The 24,472-nt window shown below is 36.4% G+C and overlaps 1 protein-coding gene across 1 annotated transcript in view; it reads left to right on the top strand.

Annotated features, from left to right (window-relative positions):
• The window catches only part of SBF2 (SET binding factor 2), a 215,650-nt gene that overhangs the window by 121,098 nt on the left and 70,080 nt on the right, over positions 1-24,472 (top strand). Inside the window, exon 17 of the mRNA XM_086471998.1 lies at positions 17,621-17,689. Coding sequence (XP_086328124.1) covers positions 17,621-17,689 — 69 coding nt within the window. The remainder of the gene's footprint in view (positions 1-17,620; positions 17,690-24,472) is intronic.

Genomic DNA, 24,472 nt, shown 5'->3' with positions numbered 1-24,472 from the left:
TTGGCAATATAAAGATTAAACGAACTAGCATTTCTCGTATTTTATGTTGAAAGCTATGTTGCTAAACATCTCTATTTTGGAGGGTTAAAGTAGGTTTCTCTCCTTTCAGACTTTCATTTCATGGCCTGCCTTTTGTTAACTCAGTTTGACTTGCGTTCCTGGTGTTAGAGATTCTCAGAAGTAATATTTGAAAATATGTTAAGGTGTTTTAAAACAGAAAATATACCATGAAGAGAAATCATGGGCATTTAACAAGGCCACACTTTATTCTATTAATTCATTGGGTATTAACACTTGGATCTTTTTCATCTTGTTAGACATAGTCATGGTATTATTTAAGTGAAAGGAAGGAGATTCCAATTTTTGAGGCTTGGACTTGAAACTTCCAGATTTAATTCCATATTGTACTGCAGATTTTGGTTTTTGTCACAGTGAGCATATTGTATAGTTTCTGTGGTCCATAGTTTATGACCCAAAAAGTAGAAATAACAGGTTTTCCATCCTGATGACTTTTCAAGGGTCCACCTACAATGTTCTGGACTTAATAGAAGAAACTGCTGTTTCTGAATCTTTCTGATGGAAGTACACTGTAAAAGATTGATGAGGAACCTATTGTTATACTTATCCACTCTCACTGGATAGCCACATAGTCCAGGAAAAACCCATTCACAGACATCTTTTTACAAAATCCAGAAAACAGAGTTTCTTTCTTTGTGGGATTGCCCATGCATGTATGTATTCATTAAGTAGGTATATAGGTCCTGCTGTCCGTCAACATTGCAGACTTTTTAGCTTTGTTACTGCTGCTAAAAGACCAGCCCACAGTTACCTACTCTGCAGGTGTCAAAGGAGATGATCACCTTGACGTAGCAGTAACCATTCTTCGCTGGGCCAGGACTCTCCCTGTGGAGCTGGCAGCGTCCAAGTAATTCCTTTTTGCATCATTTAGGGAGATTTGTGCAGTGGTCTCCACAGAGAGGTGTCTGGCTGGTTCTGTATGTATGTCCAGTCAGCAAGGTGGTTATTTCAAGCTGTGTTAAACTGCCTCTGTGGTTTTAGTGAGGAATTTCTTTGATGACCAGGCAGCAGATGACCATGGCTGCTTTTCCCACTGGCGCTGTGCTAGCAGAGGTGTTCAGAAGTAAGCTGGTGTGTGGCATGTCCTAAATTGCTGTTACCCTGCAGACTTCCAAGACCCTACTTCTGGTAATCTGAAAGTGTTTGTGACTTCTGCTTGGGCCTTCCCTCCGTAACTATTGCGTGAAACTGTTATTTAAAGAAAGGAAAAGAGAAGAATTAGCAGTAATGAGAGTCCCATGATGTGTTACCTGCACCTACATCTGCCTTCAGCCTTCCTCCCTCTTGGCTTTTCACCAAAACATCTTGGGTTCATGCTCTTCCTCCTTCCCTCTACGCATCCATGTATGCATGTGAATACATTAGGCACAAGAGTGATACAGATATCTGTGTCTGCTATATAGAGAAATAGATATACACATGTACACGTGTACCAAGTATAGACTTGGTAGTAATGCAGAAGTTAAAATAAACGCCAAGTCCCACTATAATCAGACCAGCCTATTCAGTGTGAATGAATGTGCATCTCATACATTGTGAGGGCTCTGGTTGCAGGGAATCCCCTGGTTTGCCCCAGGTCTCTTGCTGCTAATGTGAAAAGGGATCAAAAATGCCAGAATAAAAGTGTGATAGTGTCCTCCTTTCTGCTGATATAACTTGCCATAGATAGAACTTGTTTTCTAGATGGCAGCATGTTGGGTGTATTGATTATGTCTTTGTTATGTTCCTATGCAGTTATCAGAGCAGGATTCAGCCTTGTTTTAAGGGTCTCTGCTTAATATTTTATTGCAAATATCAAACAGTAGTGGGGCACTAGTTTTAACAGCAGCAGAAACGCACATGAGCAGCAGTGCCACCAGCTCCTCGGGCTGGTTGCAGCTCTGGGGCTCGCAGAGGGGTTTCTAGCCGTGGCTGGGACCTGCCCAGGGCACCCCGCAGCCCCTGCTGCCCACAGCCTTGGTCGCGCCCTCACAGGGGTACTGCGCTGTCGAAATCAAGGCCCTCAAAGAAAACAGCAGCAACAAAACGAGGTATGTCAAGAGCTGCAATGATCTTGAAGAGTTTTTAGTGTGTTTTAGCAGATTTTAGGTCGCATTTACATGGCAATACAGACATTTTAGGAAAAAAATAGAGGGTATAGTATCCAAACTGCAGGGAGCTGCTCTGTGTCTGCATTACACCAATTTCAGTCATGTTGTATTCAGCTTACAGATAGAGAAATAAAAATGAGATAACCTTTTGGGCACAAACATAAGCAGTAGAGCATCGGGCACCCAACAAGGCTGTCACACCAAGCAGCCCCTTGGCAGGGATGAGGAAAATGGTGCAAACCCACCCGTCCCGGTTGGGTCTCTGGAACGTTTGTCAGCTAGAGCGGTCTGTGCTCTTAAGGGATCTCTGCTGTCATTGCCCTTTGTCCAGCCCTCCTGTATTTGCTGTTCACGCAGGGCATGCTCGTGTGTGTTTGCTCGCACATAGGTATCTCATTAAAACCATGTAGCTTCTTGGAGCGTTGACGTGGTAGGCTCTGGATGCTCTTAAGTGTTCATTACTGTTAATTGTGGACTTGTGGTTGCCAAGTGTTCCTAATAGCTCGTGTTCTAAATATTTTTGGTGGTCTTGATGAAAAGCAGACATGTGCTTGTACGCTACTCGCTGTTGTAAATAAAACAAGTCTGGTTTAGGAGTTGTCTTATACTGCTGGGTAGTTGCTCTCTAGCCTGCCTGTGAAAGAGGTAGACTGATTAAAAAAAAACCCAAAACAAACAAACAAAAAACCCCCAGTCTTTGATGTTGGCAAAATAGGCATTTTGCTAATAGAGTTAAGTTATGTGAAGTCAGTGACTTCTGTTTTTCCAAGTTTTGTATCTAATAAAAATATGGAATACATAGAATTTTGTTTTCATTTAAAATTTTATGTATTATATATATAATATATATATATAAGGTGTATTTCTGTACAGGTACATAATTTCATATAGATGTCTGTGTAACACTTAGGTATGTGTACATGTGCGTAATCTATATTGGTTGTCTATTTATGAATACAATAAGTAACAAAATATTATACACTATTGAGGCACTGTACCCAATCGCTGAATGTACCTCTGTGGCCACCCATATGCACGTGTGTATTTAGCTTTAGTGCAGTCTTTTATTACTAAAATGAAGGGGAAGAGTTTGCCTGTCTTACATAGTCTCGCTCTGGTCTTTCCCTCTGGTGTGCTTCTCCCTTCAAATAACTGATAAACTGAGGTGTAGTAGAGCAGTGGAAGTGGAATGCTTCTCTGCTCTGTGAGCAAGGTGTGTGCTCCCTTAAACATTGATGGTACTTAATTTACCAGAAGAAACATGCCATATTGAAGGCTGGCTTGTGTTTTCTGTAAGGAATTTAATGAAGTTGTCTGGTTTTAAACGTTGTGTTTTGCAGGAATTGGCATTAAAGATGCCAGTGGGTGACTGCAAGATCATAATCTTTTTATTTTTCACATACAGTCATTTCTGAAACAGAAAGAACATTGAAATATATTCAAAGTCTTCTAATAATTTGGTTGCTATAATGTTTGTATAACCTTTGGTTTAAACAATTGAAACCTTGGCAGCTTCTCTTCAAAAATTGAAGTGTGATGTTGAGATAAATACCATAAAACACAGGCCAGTTCTGGGTTTTGTCAATATTTTGTGTAAACTTCGACAAATACATTAATATGACAAACAAAAAATAGTGAACATATGTGGCCTTTTAGAATGATTTTTAAGGAAAAATGCATAAGAATCGCTTTTTTACGGTAATAGACTTACCTCTACTGTTACATAAAGAAAAAGTGTGTTAACTTATAGGAAAAAAAGCAGAAAATTAATGTGTAAACAAAAGAATATTTGACAATCTACATATGTTGTAAAAAATCCTTGCAGCTGTTCACATTCGTTTTCAATATTATAGCCTAGATTTATGACTTACATGAATTTTTTTTCAGGATACATGGGAAAATGCCATGTAAGCATGCTATGGTGAGGATTACATTTAGTAATACTCCCTCTGTACACAGTCAGGGAGGCAGGCTTTGGTATCTAGTGATCCAACAAAGTATTTAAAAATAACTTCACCTAATGTCTATAGATAGAAAAACTGAACCAACCAAACAAAAAAACCCCACCAACCCCTTTCCCTGCCTCTCCATCCAATTCTTCAACTCTAAACTCTGAAACTCCTCTTGGGAGCTAGGAATTAAAATTTGAATGCATGTCTAACAGTCTAAAATCTCACAATGTTTTTGAGTGTACAAATAGAACTAGTTTTCTATCTGGGTTATTTTACTTTTGAGGACAAAACCAACTTATTTTGTTGAAATTCCTCTGGTCAGTTAATACCTTCTAAAATCTTTACTTTCAATGTTAATTGATTAAACAGCACTTTAGAGAATACGTATCCTTGTTATACCTAAGCAAGTTGCATACAATTGGCATATAATCTCTATTCCTTCCAGGTGTATGGAATGAAATATCTTACTAGATCATCTCTTACTCTAACTGTAGTAATAATAATACACTTTAAATCAACCTGGGTTATGAGGATTCCATGATTTTCAGCACCACTTCTTTAGAAACTTAATCTTTTTCCTTACCTGCAATGTAATATTCTGTCTACCTCTGAACCATAGGCACCTGATTTTTATGTGTTGTCTATATACCTTCAACAGTACTGATGATTGTAGTTCTCAGCAAGTTTTCATTTTTCTTCACTTTTTCATATCTTAATGTAACTGCTGATATTTTATATGTTTTCCTACACTGTCAAGTCTCACAAAGTGAGACTCTGTGAATATCATGCATGCTCTGATACTGCACGGGAACATTAGCATTCATACAGTCTAGGTTCACAGATAGCACAAAATATGATGCTACCCGCAACGTGTTTCTTGATCAGTATCTTACCTATGTGCCAGCAGAAGTCTTTACTAAGTTTTTTTTGGTGTGTTAGAACAGAGGCAGAACAAGTTGTTGTTTTGGACATATTTTCTTCATAAGAACAGAAAAAAATGTTAACGTGGGCAAAGCCAGTAAACTAAAATGGCCTTTAATTTATTGTTTTCAGACCAAATTCAAGATTCTAGACTATTGATTCCATTGTAATTTACCTGTTATATTTATGAAGTTAAAAGGTATAATTGCTTTTGTGGGAAAAAAAAAAATAAAGGAAACTATTTGTTTTAATGTAGTATTTTGGAGCCTTGCCTTTGTCATTTGGGAATAGCTGAAATACTAACCATATGTGGCTCTGTTTAAAAGCCACAGACCACAACTACAGTTATGTTACGTAATTTGTTACTCAGCCTCTGAATCGCATGTGTAAGAAAGTCATAAACTTTGATCCTGACGTGATTATGATAGATGGCTGTTATCTTCCCAATCCCCTATCCATTGTGCCTCCACCTCAACAGTGCTAGTTAGCATGTAAAACATTTTCTGTGAAGAAAACCTAACTGACGGTAGGCTTGGGGTTTTTCAGTTGCTCTCGGGCATAGTCAGTAGACCAGCAGCATTGCATGAATCAAAATCGTAACTACAGAAAAACCCAGACCAGGATGCTGAGAGGTATTATGAGAATCACTTCTTTGCTTATCCGTATTTCAGCCAAACTTTAACAAAGAGACTCAGACTGCCACATGCATTTTACACATGCTCATTGCAAAGAACTGCTTCAGGATAATTTGATATAAAAGTACCATATACCAAAGATTTGGATTGCATCAGTCTTGTCTAATTTCTAATTTCAAATTGAAGATATAACCTGCATATGAAAACAGTATGCATCAGAACTGGTTAACTTCAGATCAGCCCAGCAAACCATAATTAACTATTGCAAACCATAATTATCTATTAATGAAAAATGGACTGACAGAAAGGTTCAAGATCCTGCTCAGAGTGCCATTGGTGGTGTTCATTCCTGGCTTCAAATCTGGGGGCATTCTGTGCTTAAAAGTAAGAACAGGTGTACTAAAATGTATGATCATTCTGATTGTCTCTTTTATATGAACATTCACGGTCTTCAGTAGGCTACTTGAAATTCATCTCATCTGAGATCACATAGGACTAATCAAAACTGTGGGGAGAATTGCTGATTCTTGGATATGTTTTTCCACAAAAGCACATTAAAGATTGTTTCTGCAGCCAGAATTTTTCTGATGATTCCACAAACATTTTTTGAGGTTATATGTTGTCTGTTGAAGTTTTATCAATCTCTGTAAATGCTGCTTTTGGAGAAGAGAATTAGGATTTGTTGGGGGGAAATTACTTTTTTTCCAAGTCAGCTTGAACCAAATAATGTTTAACAAATTTACCTAAGTCAACATATTTTCTTGGTGCACATTGCTTCCATGACAGTTGGAAAGTTTTGTTTCAGTTACTGATAGTACATGCTTTTGGGAGCATGAAGAGAAACAAATAAGGATACTTGCTAAGAGAGAAGGAGTGTTACAGGAGTTGTCATATGTTCCCTCTTTCCTCTTAGTAAAGGGACTATGTTCTATATTATTCAGCTTAAAAGATTTAAATCTCCCACATCTATTACTATCTAATTTTCAAAATTTAAAACATAATTATGTTTTAAAAAATTAAATTAACAAGTGTGTAGCTCAGTTTTATGGTCAGTAAAAAGAAGTTGACCTTAGAGGTCCTTGGGGGTGGTTGAAATTCTGGTGGAACCTGGAATCTCCATGTTAGTAATGAAACATCTTTGACTACTCAGGCAACAGTCTGGTAAGAAAGAAATCATGAACAAATAAATTTTCAATTAACTAATTTTAAGTCATAGCCTAAATACTTTCAGAATTCTCCAATAAAGGTTTTATTGAAGAAAGTCTTTCAAAAACTTACTGAAAAGACAAAACCCAACCTTTGGTCATGAACTTTGATACCTAGTGCGGAAATCTTTAGCGTGTACCATACCACCGTAAAGCTTGGTTCTATCACAATTTTGTGTGAATATGTAACTTTTTTAGAATGAAAAGCTGAAGTACTTACTCAAAAGGAAATTTTGGTTAGCAGTGTATGTAAGAGCGATAGTGGTTAGCAGCATTTCAAGTCCGTGTTACTAACAAAAAATGTTGATATATTTCTTTTCCCAGTCAGCATGCAGCTTTCAGTTCAGAACAGATGCCCCTGGAAGCCGCTAAAGCAATGTGTCTTGGTCTCCTTTTTATTCTTTTCTATATTCTTTTAACTGTGTTTGGTAGTCATCCTTTGGCAGTCATTTTTAGCTAATATTAAATCTCTTCTATTTATTTTATCATCACTCCGTAGTGATTTCTCCAACTTTTTTTTTTTCCGTATGACAGCCAGCCAGCTTTACTGATCATTATTACAATATTGTCTTATGTGTCTTTTACATATTCCAGAAATTATTGCAGTACTGTAGACTGCTGTGATCATCTAATGATTACTAGTATTACTATATAGCTTTCCTTTATCTCACTTCCGTGATTACTCGTATGCTAGTAACTAAGTTGGCAGGTAGTATGCTTTTCTGACTACTATATCTTCAATTTTATTTTTTTTGGTGAACTCTGTGTGTGCCCAGTTGAAGTAATCATATTATTTTAGGTACACAAAAGCTTCCATTCATGTGTTGATCTGGCTAACTTCATTACTGTTGTAAGATGAGATAGAGTAATCCTTATTTTGTTGGTTACTGTTTCACTATTTACGTTGTTTCAAGCGCCTCTTGAAATCTCTGAATCTCTTGGGCTTTCCAGGCTCTGCAGCAGCAGTCTTCCTCGATCACACTGATTAGATCTGTTAATCAAAGTGGACACAGCTCTACAACATGCTACCTAATCACACACAACATATGTCCTTCAGCTTCCCAAATTTGCTTTAGGTATTCTTCTCACTGAACCATTTGTCGTTTAGAAGATTTCATGAGTCAGGGCTATAAAGCCTTAAATTTACTGGGAGTTTTTTTCTTCAGAAAAATGAGATACTTCTGATAGTGCCTTTGGTAGCGTAATTTTTTCATGATGTGGAATGAGCCTATTCTGATGTTGTTACAAGGTTGATTTTTTGGATTAAGCAACTTGTATAACAACTTGTATTAAAGTTGTTAAAACTGCAACTACTCTTTGAAACATAACAGAAAATTTACATTCCATTCTATTAAGGAACTGAGAGGTCTGGCAGCAGGGTTGGCAACAAGGGATTTTAAGTTACATCAAATTCACCAGCGCATCTAATAGAATGCATCATTTGTGCTTAAGCATGGAAAAGCCCTTGCTGGCTGAATTAAAGATTTGCAACCTTGTAATAAGCAGAATTACCTCAAAAGAACCACAAAACTCCCCCTTGTCATCCCTGAAATACTGCAGCCATTGCAGGTCATCCCAGAAATATCCTTTTCCAGCAGCTGACACTTGTTTCATGAATCCAGAAATTGAGCTGCACCAACAAAGCTGATCCAAGAAAACTTCTTCCAGAAGCAGCTGGTCATTGTCGTTCTTGTTGTCCTCTGGTGCAGCTGTACGCAGACTAATGGGTGCCTCTGCCAAAACTGTAGCAAAGCTGCTCAGTACTATCAAGATTTGTGTAGAAAAACTGAAGCTGTCCAGCAACAAGATGTCAATGAAGTATTGAAAAGAGACTCCACTTCTGGCAGTCTGTGAAAAATGCATCTCCCAGAGGCAGTATTAGATCCACACAAACGTGTCCTTTGGTTCTCAGGGGCACCTGCCAGAACCCTGCAGTTGTATTTTTGGGGGTGTGTGTGTATATATATATGTGTGTGTGTGTGTTAAAAAAAAAAAAAATTGCATCAGCTTTCTCTCTAGTGACTTTTATCTGTGCTGCTTGAGCACAGTGTTTTCCCTTTATATACTTATTTAGTTCTTCTGCACTGCTTTCAGTTCTGCGCTCTCCTGACAGTTTCTGTCTCGTGGAATGAGATCCTTAAACTCTAATTGTTTTGTTCTTTGCCCCTGCTATGAGTATATCGCTTGGCAAGACCGATGGTTTTAGCATTTTTGACTTAGTACAAAATATTGTGCCCCCTCCTGTCTCCCATCTCCTATGCATTGTTTCTGATTTTTTTACTCTTTGCCTCACATATTTCTTTGAGAAACTTAGTATCACTACTGTAAATCTGTTCACTTCTGCCTGTTGCTATTCTTATAATGCTTTTTTTCTAATGTCAGGGTACTTCATAATATTTCCATTTCCCATCATGTTGCGTGCCTGTTCAATTCAACTGCAATATTTATTTTACCGATTCCTTGGAGCAGTCTATACTGTTCAGAATTTGCTGATACCTGCAAACAGCAACAAAACAAGGTAATTCATTTTCCACCTTCTTCTGAATTTCAGGGCATGGTCTTGGTTTGGCATGTACAACACAGCACATGGTTCCCGGTGCTGTTCATATGTAGCTTATGTTTTTGCACGGAGTTACCCTGTCCCTTGTGCAGAACTTTGCATTTGTCTTTGTTGAAGTTCAGGAGGTTCTTGTCAGTCTGTTTCTGACAGGCTGTGATGCCAGTTAGTAGCAGTCCTGCCCTCCAGCATATTTACCAGTCCCCCAAATCTGGTGTTATCCAGAAATTTGTTGAAGATGCATTTGATGCCATTTTGTTAACAACCATGCCATTTCATGCCAGAGTGTTAGCAAAAACATTGGGTGGCGCTTGCCACAGTATCAGCCCCTGAAAACATGACTTGTAACCCACTTGTCTGTTAAACTTGGAACCATGACCACTGTCTTTTGAGTCTGATGGTGCAATCAGTTTTCCACTTGTTTGTCTAGACCATATCTCCCCAGCTTGCCTACAAGGATACCAGAGGAGCCTGTGTCAGAAGCCCTGTAAATGAGACTTGCTGATCTTTCCTCAGCTACAGAGCTTGTTACTTCATCCTAGAGGTTAATCCATTTTCCCTTGGTCAGCCTGTGGTTTCTGTTCTCAATCATTTTGTTGGTCCTCGTGTGTCTGGAAATGTCTTCGATGAGGCTCCCTACAGTCCAGCCTGTAGATCCCGCAGACCTGTTCCTTGCCTTCTTAGAGGTGTTGCCCAAGGTTTTATTTCTGTTTCCTCAGAAAATCAGTTATAATTTACAAGGTGCCTACAAGAGACTGTCTCCCAAGGGGAACACTTTGGGGTTTGGAAGTTCTCTTTTCTAAGATGATGTCAGTGAGGGTTTTTAGCATAAATAAAAAAATCACTTTGCTGTCACATGCTATTCAATGGAAAATTTTCAGTGAGCCCTACTTCCAAGTTACATTTCATCAGTGTTGTTTGTTCAATTTCTTCATAGTGTACTTGATGCAGAATCTTTTGGTAATTGATTTGAGCTGAGCATCAACTCTTTGCATTTCAGAAAATAGACGTAAAATTCCACTTCTATCCAAACAATATTTTTCTAAAGTGAAAAACTGATTTTTCTGTGAAGTACTTTACTCATAGAAATCTGATTTTTTTAAAGGTGTTAATTCCTGTTAAGTTGTAAAAATTGTGTAGAATGTGCACTGATGATGTGGTGCATTTTTATTAAAAGTATGTGAAATTAGAAAATCACATGACACTTAGAACAGAAAATTAAGTTAAGCAAGATTAATGTATTCTTACATGCTTGAAAGTTTGACTTCGCTTACAATTTAGAAGAGATGCTGCTGCTCACTAAATGAATGCTAGAATGCAGAAGAATGTGTACTGTGTACTTGTGAACTGATTCGCTAGAAGATAACTGGAATATTGCATTTATTTTAATAGTCCTTCTAATATTTTAAGCATTTTTCTGTTGTTCCTTGACTCAATTAACCAGTCGCTTTGTAAAGTGGTTTACAAAGTACCCTGTGTTTATTTTTTGCAGTCACTGCATAAGTGCTTTGATCTACCAGGGCTTTAGGAGTACAGTACGTTTTGTAGATATATTATGAATTAATCGCCCCTTTTCAGCTGAGTGGTTAATGGATATTGATCACTGTTTTGTCATGAATTGCAACATATTCTATCATTTGGATGTTGTTTGTCAAATACTTTTTACAAATTACTATGCAGGACCTTGTATCACAGCTGGTGTAGTTTAAGGTTTGGATAGAGTCACTGTGAATGAAGCCCCGCTGTGAAATAAAAGTCAAAAGGCATCTTGGCATCCCAACCATTTCCTTGGGAGAAGATTACAGCCTGAGTATGTTGAACTTTATTGCCATGGGCCTCATGACAGTATTCAGAAACATGCATGGCATTTCTGTTAAAGAAACTCAGATGTGCTTAGACGCAAGGGATGGCATTCTTGTGTTTATCAGTATCTTGCAAAAAAGTTAAACGTTTTACGCTTTTGGGGTACAGTAAAAATACAGTGAAGAATGCGTAATTTATGCATGTAAAAACTGAGGTTTCTGATTTCCTAAACATAATTTGTTACAAGAAGGAGGAAATGACTAATCTCAACCCTAGACAGAAATGTATTTGTTGTGAAAGAAGGGAGAAGGGAGGACTTGACAGTTTGTCTTTTGAGTAAAATGTTGTTCCTTGTTTTGGCTTGCTTTGAGATCAGAAGGACAATGGAGCTGCATAGAGAAAATGTGCTGCATTTGTTATCTTGTGAACATGCGGAGTAAAGCAAAAGCACACTTAAAAATCAGTGAACATCACGTGCTTGTGTAACTCCATCTAAATTGCATCAATTGAACTCTGTCCCTTATACCACTATGTTTCAAGACAAACCTATGAGAATTCAGGGCGAGGTAAAGACGATATGAAGCTCCTCAGGAAGTAAAGTCCTTCTAAAATGGAATTGAATCTCCTGCCAAATGGAATGGCAGGCCTACAACATCTTGCATCCTATTGCTGACGTGATAGGTTCCTTAATGAAATGGTCATTATGAAAGGCTTCTAGTCAGGCAGAAAGACCTCAAAGTCAAAACAAATTGTTGAGGATTCTTCTGGGTTGGGTGCAGTTCCTTTTCTTCTGCGTTGGCACCAGTACAAACATAATGGGCATAGAGGATGAAGAAAGTGTTTACATCTGGCATAATTCAGAGCACAGGTGAAGTCTTTCTAATATGGACTTTGTGCTGAATTAATGCTGTCAGCTAGTAACAAGGTAGCAGTCTGAGAAGTTGCTCCTCAAAAGCCTTAAGTGTGATTTTGGTCAATGTTAAACCTGGAGACAACAGACAATAAGAGTGTACTTTTTTGTTTTTATTAACTGAGAATCACTGCAACATAAGTAGAACAAAAGTTAGATTAAAACCTTGCATTAATGAGTAACACTTAAAGTGTGCTAGGGTCATTTATGAAGGAAGAGGTGGTTATGTGAGTTAATAATTCTGAAAGACTGTATGTATCTTTATCAAAATTAAGATTTTTTTTTTTTTTTAACGTAATGAGAATTACATAAGGCAGTATCTTTCAAGTGTGTTCTTCTAGTTCTGCTGATTGATAAGTCCACAGGTAATCAGCTATATGGGCTTCCTAGTTATGTCTGTCTGCCATCCTGTTTCTCAAGTCCCAGAACAGTTGCATTTAAGCAAATTGTAGCTGTCTCAGTGAGGTCTGATTTCACCTTTGGTGACAAAAAGAAAAAAAAAAGAGAAAATTTTCATCCCCTTACAAAGCAAAGCAGCAGCTAGCAGTGATGTTGACTTTACTAGGCAAAACTGTATATGAATGTTAGAAAGAAACCATACATTAATTTTCACTGAAAAACACATTTTTTCTTATGATTTGAATTCCAGACTTTCTTTTGAAGTTAATTATATACTGTTAGTAATAACTGATCTAAGTAATTAGAGTCAAGTTCGCATTTATTCCAGCAAAATACGTCATTTGACTATTGCTCCTGATGATGGCTTTATCTGTGGAGTTAAAACTTGTAGTTTAAATACTTTCAAAAGTTACACTGGAAGTTCTAAATAGGACTATGTGTTTTTCACCTTTCTTTCAAGGCAACATATAATTATTTTAGATATAATCAGTACATTGTGAAATTGTTGGTTTATTTCCTTGGATTTTAAACTCTGCTGAGATTGTATATAAAGGACAGTGATTTAACATGGATTAACATAGAATGTTTTCTTCGATTAAAAACTACAGTTTTTAATAGTTTGATTGCATTAATATTATATTTATATATGGATGCATAAACTTTAGTCAGCTTACCTAATGAAAATGAAGGATTTTTCTAAAATCAGCTCATTAAAATTCAGTTCCAGTTTTGAATTATATTGCAGTTCTGCATGGTGAATCCTTATTCCTTTTAACAAACAAAGCATTTTTTTCTAAACTGGACTGCTGAATTCTGTTACTACTTTAGACAAAAGCAATAGTCTTGCCCACTAGGTTTGACAGTTTATATTTCCAAAGTATAAACTGCATCAACAATAAAATTCTGCAATTCAGTGAAGCTCCGCCCATGTAATATATCTGCAACAATAAGGATTATATGCTGGCACGGCTGAAATAGTCTGTTGAATTTGGAACCAGTATTTCACCTGTAATTTGTAGCCAATGTACTGCACATAGTTTATTGTTACCTTACACATGCTAGCTTAACGATTCTTGTCATAGTGCTTTAAAAACACATACGACTCTAAAGTTTCTGGTATTTTTTTCTTGATTCATTATGAGCTTAATCCTGTGTGGTGATGAATGCTCTTGGTCTTGATGAAAATTGACAGCATTCAATACTTCTCAAGAGGGACAATGCAGTCTTGAGGGTTACTTTAGCAGTGCTTTTAATAAAGCATACATGCATCGTACTCTGCTGCCAAAAAAGTACGAATCAAGAGCTGCCATGTTTTAGCTTTTTAGTTTGAATATATTCACTGCGTACTAAGTTAATTTCATGTGGTAGTCAGGCCTGCGGGTAATTCAGCTTATTTATAGTACTGCTGAATGTAAAGCAAATTGGGTCCCAAGTTTTCAGAATACTCAGATTTCTGTAAATTATTAAAACTGTGATGTCTGTTTGAAAAGCTTGCTACCCAAAGCAGAATGTGGTTTAACACAGGAAACATACTGTATCAGCTAGTAATTAATGAGAGAGACTATCAAGATGGATCTAAAAAGAAAATTGCACTCCAGACATTATCAGATATTTAATATAGCTCTCCTAGATTTTTATCATGTGACTAAGAGAAAGCAGAAATCCCTGAGTATCGGTTGTTACTTACTGCAGCCTGTTCAGGAAGGTATGTAAGCTCATGCTTAACTGTCACTGCTTCACTGACTTCAGCTCGCTCTTGCAGTCAGTGGGACATCAAAGGGCACTTAAGGGCATTGTTGAATTCTGGGCCTGCAGCTTCAGTAGCAGATCAAGGAGGAAACTTTACCTGGGGTGGCTTTTCTCAGCTGTTCATCACTAGGATCAGATTGTGGAGGACATCTCAACTGAGCGATGACATACAATACCTTGTTTTCCAAGCAATTCAGGTCAGTACTTGTTCTGCAGTCAAGAATGAGAAGAGTTGCCTCTCCTCTCCAGTACCAGAAGCCTAAGCCACCTACCAGATTTCAAAAGCTGTCGGTGCCTCGCCAGATATAAGCAGTCCCATGTGTGCATCCAAGCAATCAAAATCTGTAACTTCCTAGCTGTCGGTTCAGCAGTGTAGCGATGATATCTAACCACCAGTTTTGCTGCATATTTGAACTGAGCGGACTATAAAAGTAAATCACATGTGTTATCGAAGAAGGTAACTTAAGGAACATCATTCTCATTTTATTATTCACTTGTCAATTCAGGATAGCAAAACTATTTTAAATGTACGTGAATTTCTGTGACACTTCCAATCTGCTACAGAGTTCGGCAACTATCTGAATACATGGTCAGTATGACCAGGGTGGTGTGCCAGAACTTCACTCAGTTAGGCGTGGATTCAGAGCAGTACCGTGCACATGGCCTGGTGGAAGTCTGTATTTCACTGTCGTAAGATACTGTTTTAGGAAATCAGTTTGCTGAGAATAATTTTTGTTCCCCAGATTTGTTTCAGCTTCATTTTGTATGAATTAAAGGGAACAGCTTTAGTTATTTTATGGTATTTGATTTGTCTACTTCTGTAGCAGTATTAAGAGATATTTTTCACAATTGATAAAGTCATTATTATGTGTAAGGCAGCTGGATTGCTTTGTTTCAGGAGTCTAAATTAATTGCATATGATACGTATATGACATTTCCAGTTCTTTGGTTTGCCTGGAAAATTGAGAAGCTAAGATTTTGGTGCAACGTCTCTGTTAACTATGGCATTTCTGTCTGCAGCTGCAAATCAGATAAACAATTAATTTCACTATTCTTAAAACAGCAGTATTACACTTTATTCCTAACTGAGATCATTTTACATCTCTTGTCATGTGCTGGAGAAGAAGAAATATATAGAGATGATACTTCCATACTACAAGTCCGGGGGGTACTGCTGACAATAGAATATGTGGAGAATTTCGTACTTGCAAGAAGGAATGGAAAAATAATCTGCTGTGTTGTTTATGTGGTGATGATATATATCTTTGAGACATATGTTAGCTCTTGGAATACTGAATGCTCTCTAGGTGAAGATACATTGCTCGATTTTTATAAAGATATTTTTAAGTATATTTTGGGTAAAAGCCAGAGCTCTTACAAATAATTTGAGCTAAGGGATTAAGTAGATAACTTGAAACAATGAGGATGGATCATTTTACAGCTGGTTATAAATAAGCATGTAAAGAAATAAGAAATGTATTTCTTTGAAAACTGTTGAGCATTCCTAAAGGTTGTGAAGTCTCATTTTAAATGGGAAGTTTTCTGATTAAGTGAAAAAATGCTGACAATATTTATCATGTCTTTATATTAAACTACAAATGCGCATGATAAATTCCGAATGGGGGTTAAGGATATGAATAACAATAGGAAATAATGCAAAAATTAGAAGCAGCTGAGGCTATGTTCTTTAGTCTTACTGTTCTGACATCTTATAAACTAATTTGGGTATTTTATATGCATGACACAATACCGAAAGGCATCATTAAAACCTCTATTGAGTTTGTTAGTGTCCACTTTCCTTACTGTTTTCCTGTGCCAGATTGGAATGTTACAAAGTGTGTTTTCCATGCGCAGCTAGCGTACGTGCGTTCATGCAGAGTTAGACATGTTAAAACCTTCAGTAACCCTGTGCAGACATAAAGCTTCACATCTGTGAACTTGTTGTACACCTTTTCAGAATACATACGTAAGTAGTTTTCTAAATGCTACTATATTTAACTGTGTATGGACCTTAGTAGTGTGTTTAGGTGAGCTTCATTAAAGTAATAGAAGATGAAGTATTTGTTATTGGAAAATCACAAGGGATGAAATGGACTTTTAAAGTAACGAGAAGCAAAATAGTCTTGTGATGAGTTTTTTGGTCTTTTGCTTTAAACCTGCAGTACATAGTTACTCACCAGCCATTTAAGAAAGACGAGCGAGGTGAATACAAGTAACATCCTAATGATCCTTAATGTGATTGTTCCTGTAATGCAGATTTTATATTGCTGCTATCACAGTTGGCTGGTGCCAAGCTTTTGCTGCTTTGCTGTGTTTTAGGGAACTCTGGTATGAGATGAAGGCATAAATGAAAGGTCTGGCAGAGGACACTTAAGATATTTTAGTTTGGAATTTGGTCAGTTGTTATAGATAGTTAATAGGAATGTGGTTTGAGTTGGAGGGTGCCTATTGTAAAAATGAACGTTAAAAATATTGAAAGGAATTGTTCAAATGGAAATGCTGTTTTGCCATTCATCATTTGGGGCACAATGGTGATACATTTGTCTGGTAGAACTGTGTGTGTTATTGCGTTCTTCAGTGTTGGTAAAAAGAGCTAATGAAAAAAATCTAGTCACTTAAAAAAAGAAGTATCTTTTTTAACTCTTGTTGAGTATTTTTTGTTCTGTGTTTTTAAAAAAAGTCTTAAAAAAATCAGGTAGTTTGTTTTTTAAATACTAAGTTACATTCCAATTCTGCTTTCTTCTAAGACTTCCGTAAAAAAATCACCATTTTCATCAGTGCAATTACTAGTTGATTTACTTTGGCATACCCTTTTCAGCCTAGACAGACACAAATGACACACTTGACTGTTGAATGAGGCATTCTGAGACTGTAAAGAGAATGGATTTTCATCTTATTTAAAGTTAAACTTATGCCAAAATTTTGTAGAGGCTGTGGAGGTGATTATTTCATATTAAATAAATGTCAGTTTCTTTGCGTAAACTTTTTGAAAGTACGTTCTTTGGTCATCACATCACTTCCATCTTAGTCAGATTTGCTGTTGACCCAAATGGAAGCAAGCTGCCTTTTTATTGTTACATAAACAAGGAAAATTTTCCTTTCTGTAAGTAAATTATGTTGGTGAAATTATATTTCAGACATGGGAGTAAGAAAGCTGCTAATAAATTCCTTAAACGGGAAGAATCATAGCAATACCTATCTAGCAGAAATACTTTGTGTATAGGAAGTGTATCCCAGGGACTCCGTAAGACAGAAATGAAATTATAATGCATAGCATTGAAAACGGTTTTGCTGATTTTTCTTTATATGTTTTTCTTGAAGGATTGTTCATCTTCAGAAGAATATAGCATCGCTGCAGCATTGCTACCCCTAACAACTGCTTTTTATCGGGTAAGTTTTTATTGAAACCCACTCCTATTTTGTATTTTATTTATGTTACATACATTGTTAAAAAGAAGACACTGATAACAGGAGATACATGGCAGGTGGGAAGGTTTGTTCTAAAATGGATTTATGTCAATGGAAGTCTTTGAATAGTCTATTATGTCCATTACTCCAGAATTACACATGTTGATGTTGGGTGATGACAATTACGATAAATTTACCCAGAACTAAATGCGGCTTATATGATGGGTTAGAGAATTACCATTGAATTAGAACTAGTCACTAAGATAATTGAAAATAATAATTTCTGGTGTTATTGTGTAAACACTGTTTATTGGAGTACTTTTTTGTTTAATTTGGCATGTTAAACATTGGCCAAAAAGTACGTGTTAAGTTTTCAGTATGTGTAGTTGTTAACTTTGGACGATATTATGAATGGCTTGTTTTAACTGTCTATTTGTTTCCAATTTCTTCTGTTGGTTTTTTCTATTTCTACATAATGTTTTATAGTAATAAAATATAATTTAATAGTAAATATGAACATGTAAATAATGAAAATTCTGCAAGCAGTTATTTCAAAAGCAGAACTTTTGCAGTATGGCTGTAGTTATTTTACTGTCCCAATACAGTAGTGTTTTCACCAGATCTGGTTAGCTCAGGAGCCGCTTTTTAGGATGTACATGTCTGAGGACATGAGAAGTTCAGAACATGGACTTGCTTTCAATATTAAATAGTCTTAGTTTAATGTGAATATTGTTATATAACCCAGTTTGGGAAATAAGTGTTTAATCATTAGTAGTTGGTACATGATGATACTGCAAAATAGTAGTTACTGTGACAGTCTAGCTAGACATTAATAACATGATAGAAATTAAGAAAAATGTAACCTTCTGTCCTTCAACTGGTGTATGAGGCATTTATGAGTATCCTTAAGTAAAATGCAAAGAGATTTCTATTTTAGCTGAACAGAAACAAAGGTCTCTGCTGAGGAATCAGTCAGTGCTTTTTAATTTAAACTACACATTCAAACTGAACAGCTTCTGGTTGTTTTAAACTAGAAATAGATTCTGTGATGTAGTTTTTAGAATAAAAAAGGTGGAATTTTTCTAGTCACAGAACACAAACTTCTGCTGAAAACGCGAGCAATTTTGACAAAGTCATACACGTGGGAAGTTTCTTGAAATCTCCTATTTAAGCCAGTATTTGCTATGTATAGAGCATAAAGTGGTAGATTTTCTCTTTTATAATCATTTGGACTATGAAAAAGTTTTCGTTAAATGGGCTTCATTTTAGAGTGTACATAATACCCCAAGACTGCTTTCTGGAAAGAGTCTATGGAGTGTTTTTATTCTCTTATATAAGCTAGTGTGGTGAGGTGGGATTTTTCAATCCTGGCAAATAAACTTTCTCACGTCTTTCATTACAAGTTCCATCTTTTTCTGTTTCCTCCCTTTTGAGTCCTCAAGTAGCAGAATCATGAGTTGTTTGTCATTTGTTGCTGCTGCTAATACTTGATTTGGAGAAGGAGCTAGTGAGCTATAGAGATTTTCTATTTCCCTATTTTATTCTTGCTACTGCATTAATCCTGTTTTACGAAGAAAGGTTGACTTTACTTTTGGTTTGTTTTCTGATTTTTAATTCCTCCAATAAAAATGGTCAAGAGAGTCCACGTGGCTCTTTACCTTGAGAGATACAGAGAGTATTCTGGGGAGTTGTAGCAGTTTGGTTAGATTACTGATTTGGTAACATTTGATCAAATAAGGAAACAAACAAAAAAAAAGGCAGTAAAAACCCACCTTTTTTTTGTATCTGGTATCGTGAGTGTTGAAATAGGCTTAAATAAGTTTTAATTTCTCAGTCAAGTAGAGCAAAAAGCTGGATTGAATATAGAATATCTTTAAGTAATTTCTTCTATACACTTGTATTTTGGGTAGCAGTACCAAGATCTCTCACCATTTCTCTCGCAAAAAGTTCTCTGACACCTTTTGTGTAATAACCTAGTCCTATACTTATTATTTAATTCTAAAGCTATACACTCAGGAAACTGTGAGTCCCTGGATGTAAGAAGCACGATGATTGTTTTAATGTTCCAGACCTGAGTTAAAAATTAAAGTAACCTGACTATTAACTTGCAAAAGCCAGCTGTTAATGCATAATAGAAAAAGAATTTTGTTTTTCCCAGAACTAATCCTCAGGTTCAGTGATGGTTCCCTTTGGTATGTCCCATTAGATACAATTCTTTGGCAAAAGGTACTTATTTTGGTATAAAACTATTCATACTAAACAGAAACTGATGTTTTGTTCAGAACAAGATCAGCAGACAAACTTCGCAGTGATTAGTTAAGATTAACAGTTCAAGGTTCTGTTTGGAATTTGAGTGAAAATTCAACTTTTTGGAGCATTTTTCAGCTTCTCTAGATGTTTTCCAAATTGTGTCCTAGACTAGAATGAGTATGTTCTACCTGGCATGAACCTGTATAGGAACAATGTTCTGTATCAGTATTCTTAAATTAAGAGGAATGAGTGTTGTCTTTCAACCCTGTTAACATCTCTATAACCCTTTGGAGAGTTTTATGCTCTGTAGTTACACTAAACTAACGTTCCTCTTCCCCTGTTTTGGGGAGAAATCGTATCAAAGCCTCCTGTTTTCATTTTCTCCCTTGAGCTTCGTGCTTTTTAATGTATTAACAGTTTGCAAGTTCTCTTTTCACGGGGTTTCCCTTTACCAAAATCTTAGATAGAATGATCAAAGTTTTGTTGCTTAACACAGCATATTGCTGTTCTGCCTCTGATAAGCCCAGAGGAACGTACAAACTAAAGTTAAGGTGATTTGGAGGGTTGTTTGGTTTTTATTAATATACCTTCAGGAAAACTGGTATGTTTGCACTGTCAAACTATGTCATGGCATTTTCTGCTGAGGTGCTTGTCAATTTTATTTAATTGCCATATACAGTGTAGTTTACACACACATGCACACACACACACTTCAAGCTGCATTTCATTTTTCTGTAGGCAGAGCACAGATATTCCAATACTGTTGCTTCAATATGCAGACCTATCTTACCTCTGCTAGAAGTGTGATTGTGTTTATGCTTTCCAAACAGTGGTGAAGCTTGGCAGTATGTACTTGTTTTTATTGATGTTTCTGTTATCAGTGACATGTTTAATGCCAGCAGCATATTAAATATTATTTCACCTAGCCCTGTTGAAACTGCACAGTGTTCTCAGTAGGCAGGGATTGTGAATCTGTAACAGTGACACAGGTTTTCATTTGTGTGTGCATTGGTATTGCTGCACAAGTGGTTTTCGAAATCGAGTTATCGGTGAGAAAGCCTGTAGTATATCTAAAAATGTTGTTGTAGAGTTTTATCAGTCAAATATATATTTTATCATCTATGTTTGCTATAGCATTATGATGGGATTTTGTGTCACAACATTTTATTAATATAATTCCTCTTGCTTCAAATAAAATAATAAAAAGTTATGCAACATCACAGTTCCCTTTATGAAAGGACTATTGAGTATCTGAAATAGTAAGTTTTGTTCTAGTTACCTAACATAAAGCAGAGCACTAATGAAACAGTTGCATGTTCCTCCTAAATAGTTTTACTATATGCGGCCACACATAGTGCAGACACCAAGTGTTTGAGGTGTATAAATAATGGAAAAGACGTGTTTTCATGAGAGTCCAGCAGATGAAACCAAGAAACTGAGTAGAAAGAGGAATATACTCCTAGAAGTAATGTTGGTAAGACTCTGGAATCATCTTCTCGTGAAGCAGTCAATGCTCTAGCCTTGAGGTATTTTAAAATACTCTTGTGAAAACAGCAAAAAACATATAGAAAGGAACAACCTTGCATGATCTAACAGGTCTTGTCTTTAATCTTTATATAAGCAAAGACATTGTCTAGGGTATTTCTACATATATCTCATTAAAATAACAAGAAACGTCACCCTGTGTACAGCACGCTATCGGCTCTTGTGATGTCTGGTGAAATTTCAGAATTCCAGCTCCTGAAGTCTGGTGAGTGATCTGTTGTGAAACTTGATCAGGCAGGATTTGATCGCACACTAACTCATAGCGGGATTAAATTCATAGACAGGAAGTCAGTACGTGTTGCATACTTGTGGCCTGGAGAAATAATTGAACTTTTTTAGAAAAAATAGTCACAATTATTTTAAAAAATTTTACATATTGGACAGGACCCATTAGTAAAATGTGACTCATCAGTGACAGTGGACTTTGGTGTGTACTGTTGATGTTACAAAAACAAACACATCTTTTGCTTGTGGGTTAATGAAAGGTTTAAGTTTACCATTAGTAATACTGTTGGAATTTTGTTTAAAATTGAAACAATATAAATAAAATGTATTTATACATGAAGATAAAAGAATTTTGCTGTGATCTTTTGGTAGGGATGACCTGTGCTTATTTGGTACGCAGTCATTTTTTCTGTGTATAAAATAGAAATGCAGTACTCCCTGATGCTGCAGAAAAGAGGTCATCTTCTACACATGGGAAGAAAGGACAAGATGAAAAGGACATATTTTAATCACGTTTTCATTTTATTAACTTATCAAGGAAGACAGTTTGACAATCATATAATTGGCGTTGTCAAATTCACAGGATTTGGATACTCTGTTTCAGTTGTGCCTCTTTGCCAAGGTGGCAAGATGTCATGTAGACTGTGCTACAATTCTTGAAGGTTTAGTGTGCAGCAAGAGTGATGATCAGTGGCAGGCAGCACCTTCAGCCTGTCTGCTGGGCAACAGGCAGAGGGAGCAGAAGCTGTCATCCTCGCTGCTATTCCATGCCATGTCAGTGTCAGACTCCACTTCTACATCTTCTCTCTCTTTTCAACTAAGGTGATATTTGGCAGTCTGATCAAACTTCCTTGCGTCCCTCAACCATTGCAGAATCTGAATGTGCAGATTATAATACAATTTTCTCAATTTCAGGGGATCTTTTTCAAAATTATATAATTAAAATTTTATGCTTAAACTGTGTATAATCATCTGTGTTCCCATACCTTTCTAAGGATATTCTACCACATTATATATTAGATAGTAGCACACTTGCAAGTTTTTGTTATTTAGCATTCAGAAGTGACAGTCCTGATCACCTGTGTTTGAATAAAGGAGGTGGCATAATAAAAACATACTATTCTGAAAGTAAAGTTCGTTCTGTGTAGAAGTGATGAATGGACTTCTATATTTTATAGATAAGTGTTTCTTTAAATTGCAGTAGCCAGAGGTAGTATTTTTCAGAATCACAAGTATTTCATTTAGATTTCTGAGTCAGTTGTTGTTTTTAATGGCTTAGTGTAAACTTGGGTAGTGCTGATCTAGCAGAAATAACCCAAATGCAGTAAGCTATCTCGCAGATTGGATGTATTACATTAAATTGACATTTGTCATTTAGCATAACGCAGTGAGATGCATTGGAGACTGCTTCATAATTTTTACGTTACTAAATTATGTAATTCTTGGGAGGGAGGGATGGAGGGAAGGATTCATTTTTTTAAATTATTATTATTATTTATTTTAATATTTGTAAGCCACCAAATTTTGAATAAAATTTCAGTTGGATACTGATGCTAATTTTATTCTAGAACTTGCAATGAAAATCAGAGAAGTATTTTGCAGAGTAGGGCCAACTGAAATCCTTAGGGTATGCTGTTGTTTGGCTGTTCATCTGCGTATCTGCCCATTTATCATTTGTACTCCATACGCCTTACCTTTCTCTATTGAGAAAGAAATAGAATTATATGAAATAGGAGAATTACTTTATTCAGTGTTTTTAGAAGATTATCAAAATTTGGTAAATCATTTTACTTAAAACTTTTGAATATAGTACAGAACATTTATTCAGGTCATCATAGGAATTTTCCTAGTAGTATTTTTGAGATGAAAAAGATGTTAGTCCATGTTTAGTGGGAGTGTTTGTTGTTTAAGTTTGTGTAAGCTTTTTTTAAGCTTTTTAATCCTTAATGTGAGTACAGAATTGTGATTTAAGAAAAAAATTTAAAGTTAATGGTAAAATGTTAAAACGGGAAGTATTCCATGTTAAGACACCAATATAAATAATTCTGATGTTTTCCACAATGGAATATATATGCTCTTTTGTATAGCGTAATAGCAAAATTAAATTAATTTGGGAGTATACTTTCCTAGTTGAAATTAATTACCAAGTTTCAGTAACAGTTATGATAGGCGTTCAATGGAATAAAGCCTTTACTCCTTGAAATGCCTAAATAAATTACCGCTTTACTCCAGAACCTGTTAGGTGTGAGAAGGATTCCCAGTTATAAGGCTAAGGGCTTTCTCTGAAGGTTAAAGACGCAGTACTAGGGAAATTCAGAGTAGTTTATCGTATTTTAACTATTGCCATCAAAAGCTTTACCAAGAGAGACCTGATTCAGGGTTAATTATGTAACAGAAGCACCATAATTTTAAATGTGCTCTCTGTTGTATAGAGTCAGCTACAAAGCCACAGAGAAACTACCCCATCACAGAACCACAGAATGGCAGGGGGTGGAAGGGACCTCTGGAGATCACCTAGTCCAACCCTGCTGCTAAAGCACCTAGAGCAGGTTACACAGGATCACGTCCAGGCAGGTTTTGAATATCTCCAGAGGAGGAGCCTCCACAGCCTGTCTGGGCAGCCTGTTTCAGTGCTCTGCCACCCTCAAAACAAAGAAGTTTTTCCTCGTATTGAGGCAGCCCATTGCCCCTTGGGCACCACTGAGAAGAGCCTGGCCCCATCATCTTGACACCTGCCCTTTAGTG

The sequence above is a fragment of the Leptosomus discolor genome, chromosome 12, assembly GCF_034619465.1.
Source record: "Leptosomus discolor isolate bLepDis1 chromosome 12, bLepDis1.hap2, whole genome shotgun sequence".
NCBI classification, from domain to species: Eukaryota; Metazoa; Chordata; class Aves; order Leptosomiformes; family Leptosomidae; genus Leptosomus; species Leptosomus discolor.
Note: the sequence above shows the minus strand (reverse complement) of the source record. Positions and strands in the feature narration are given on the sequence as shown.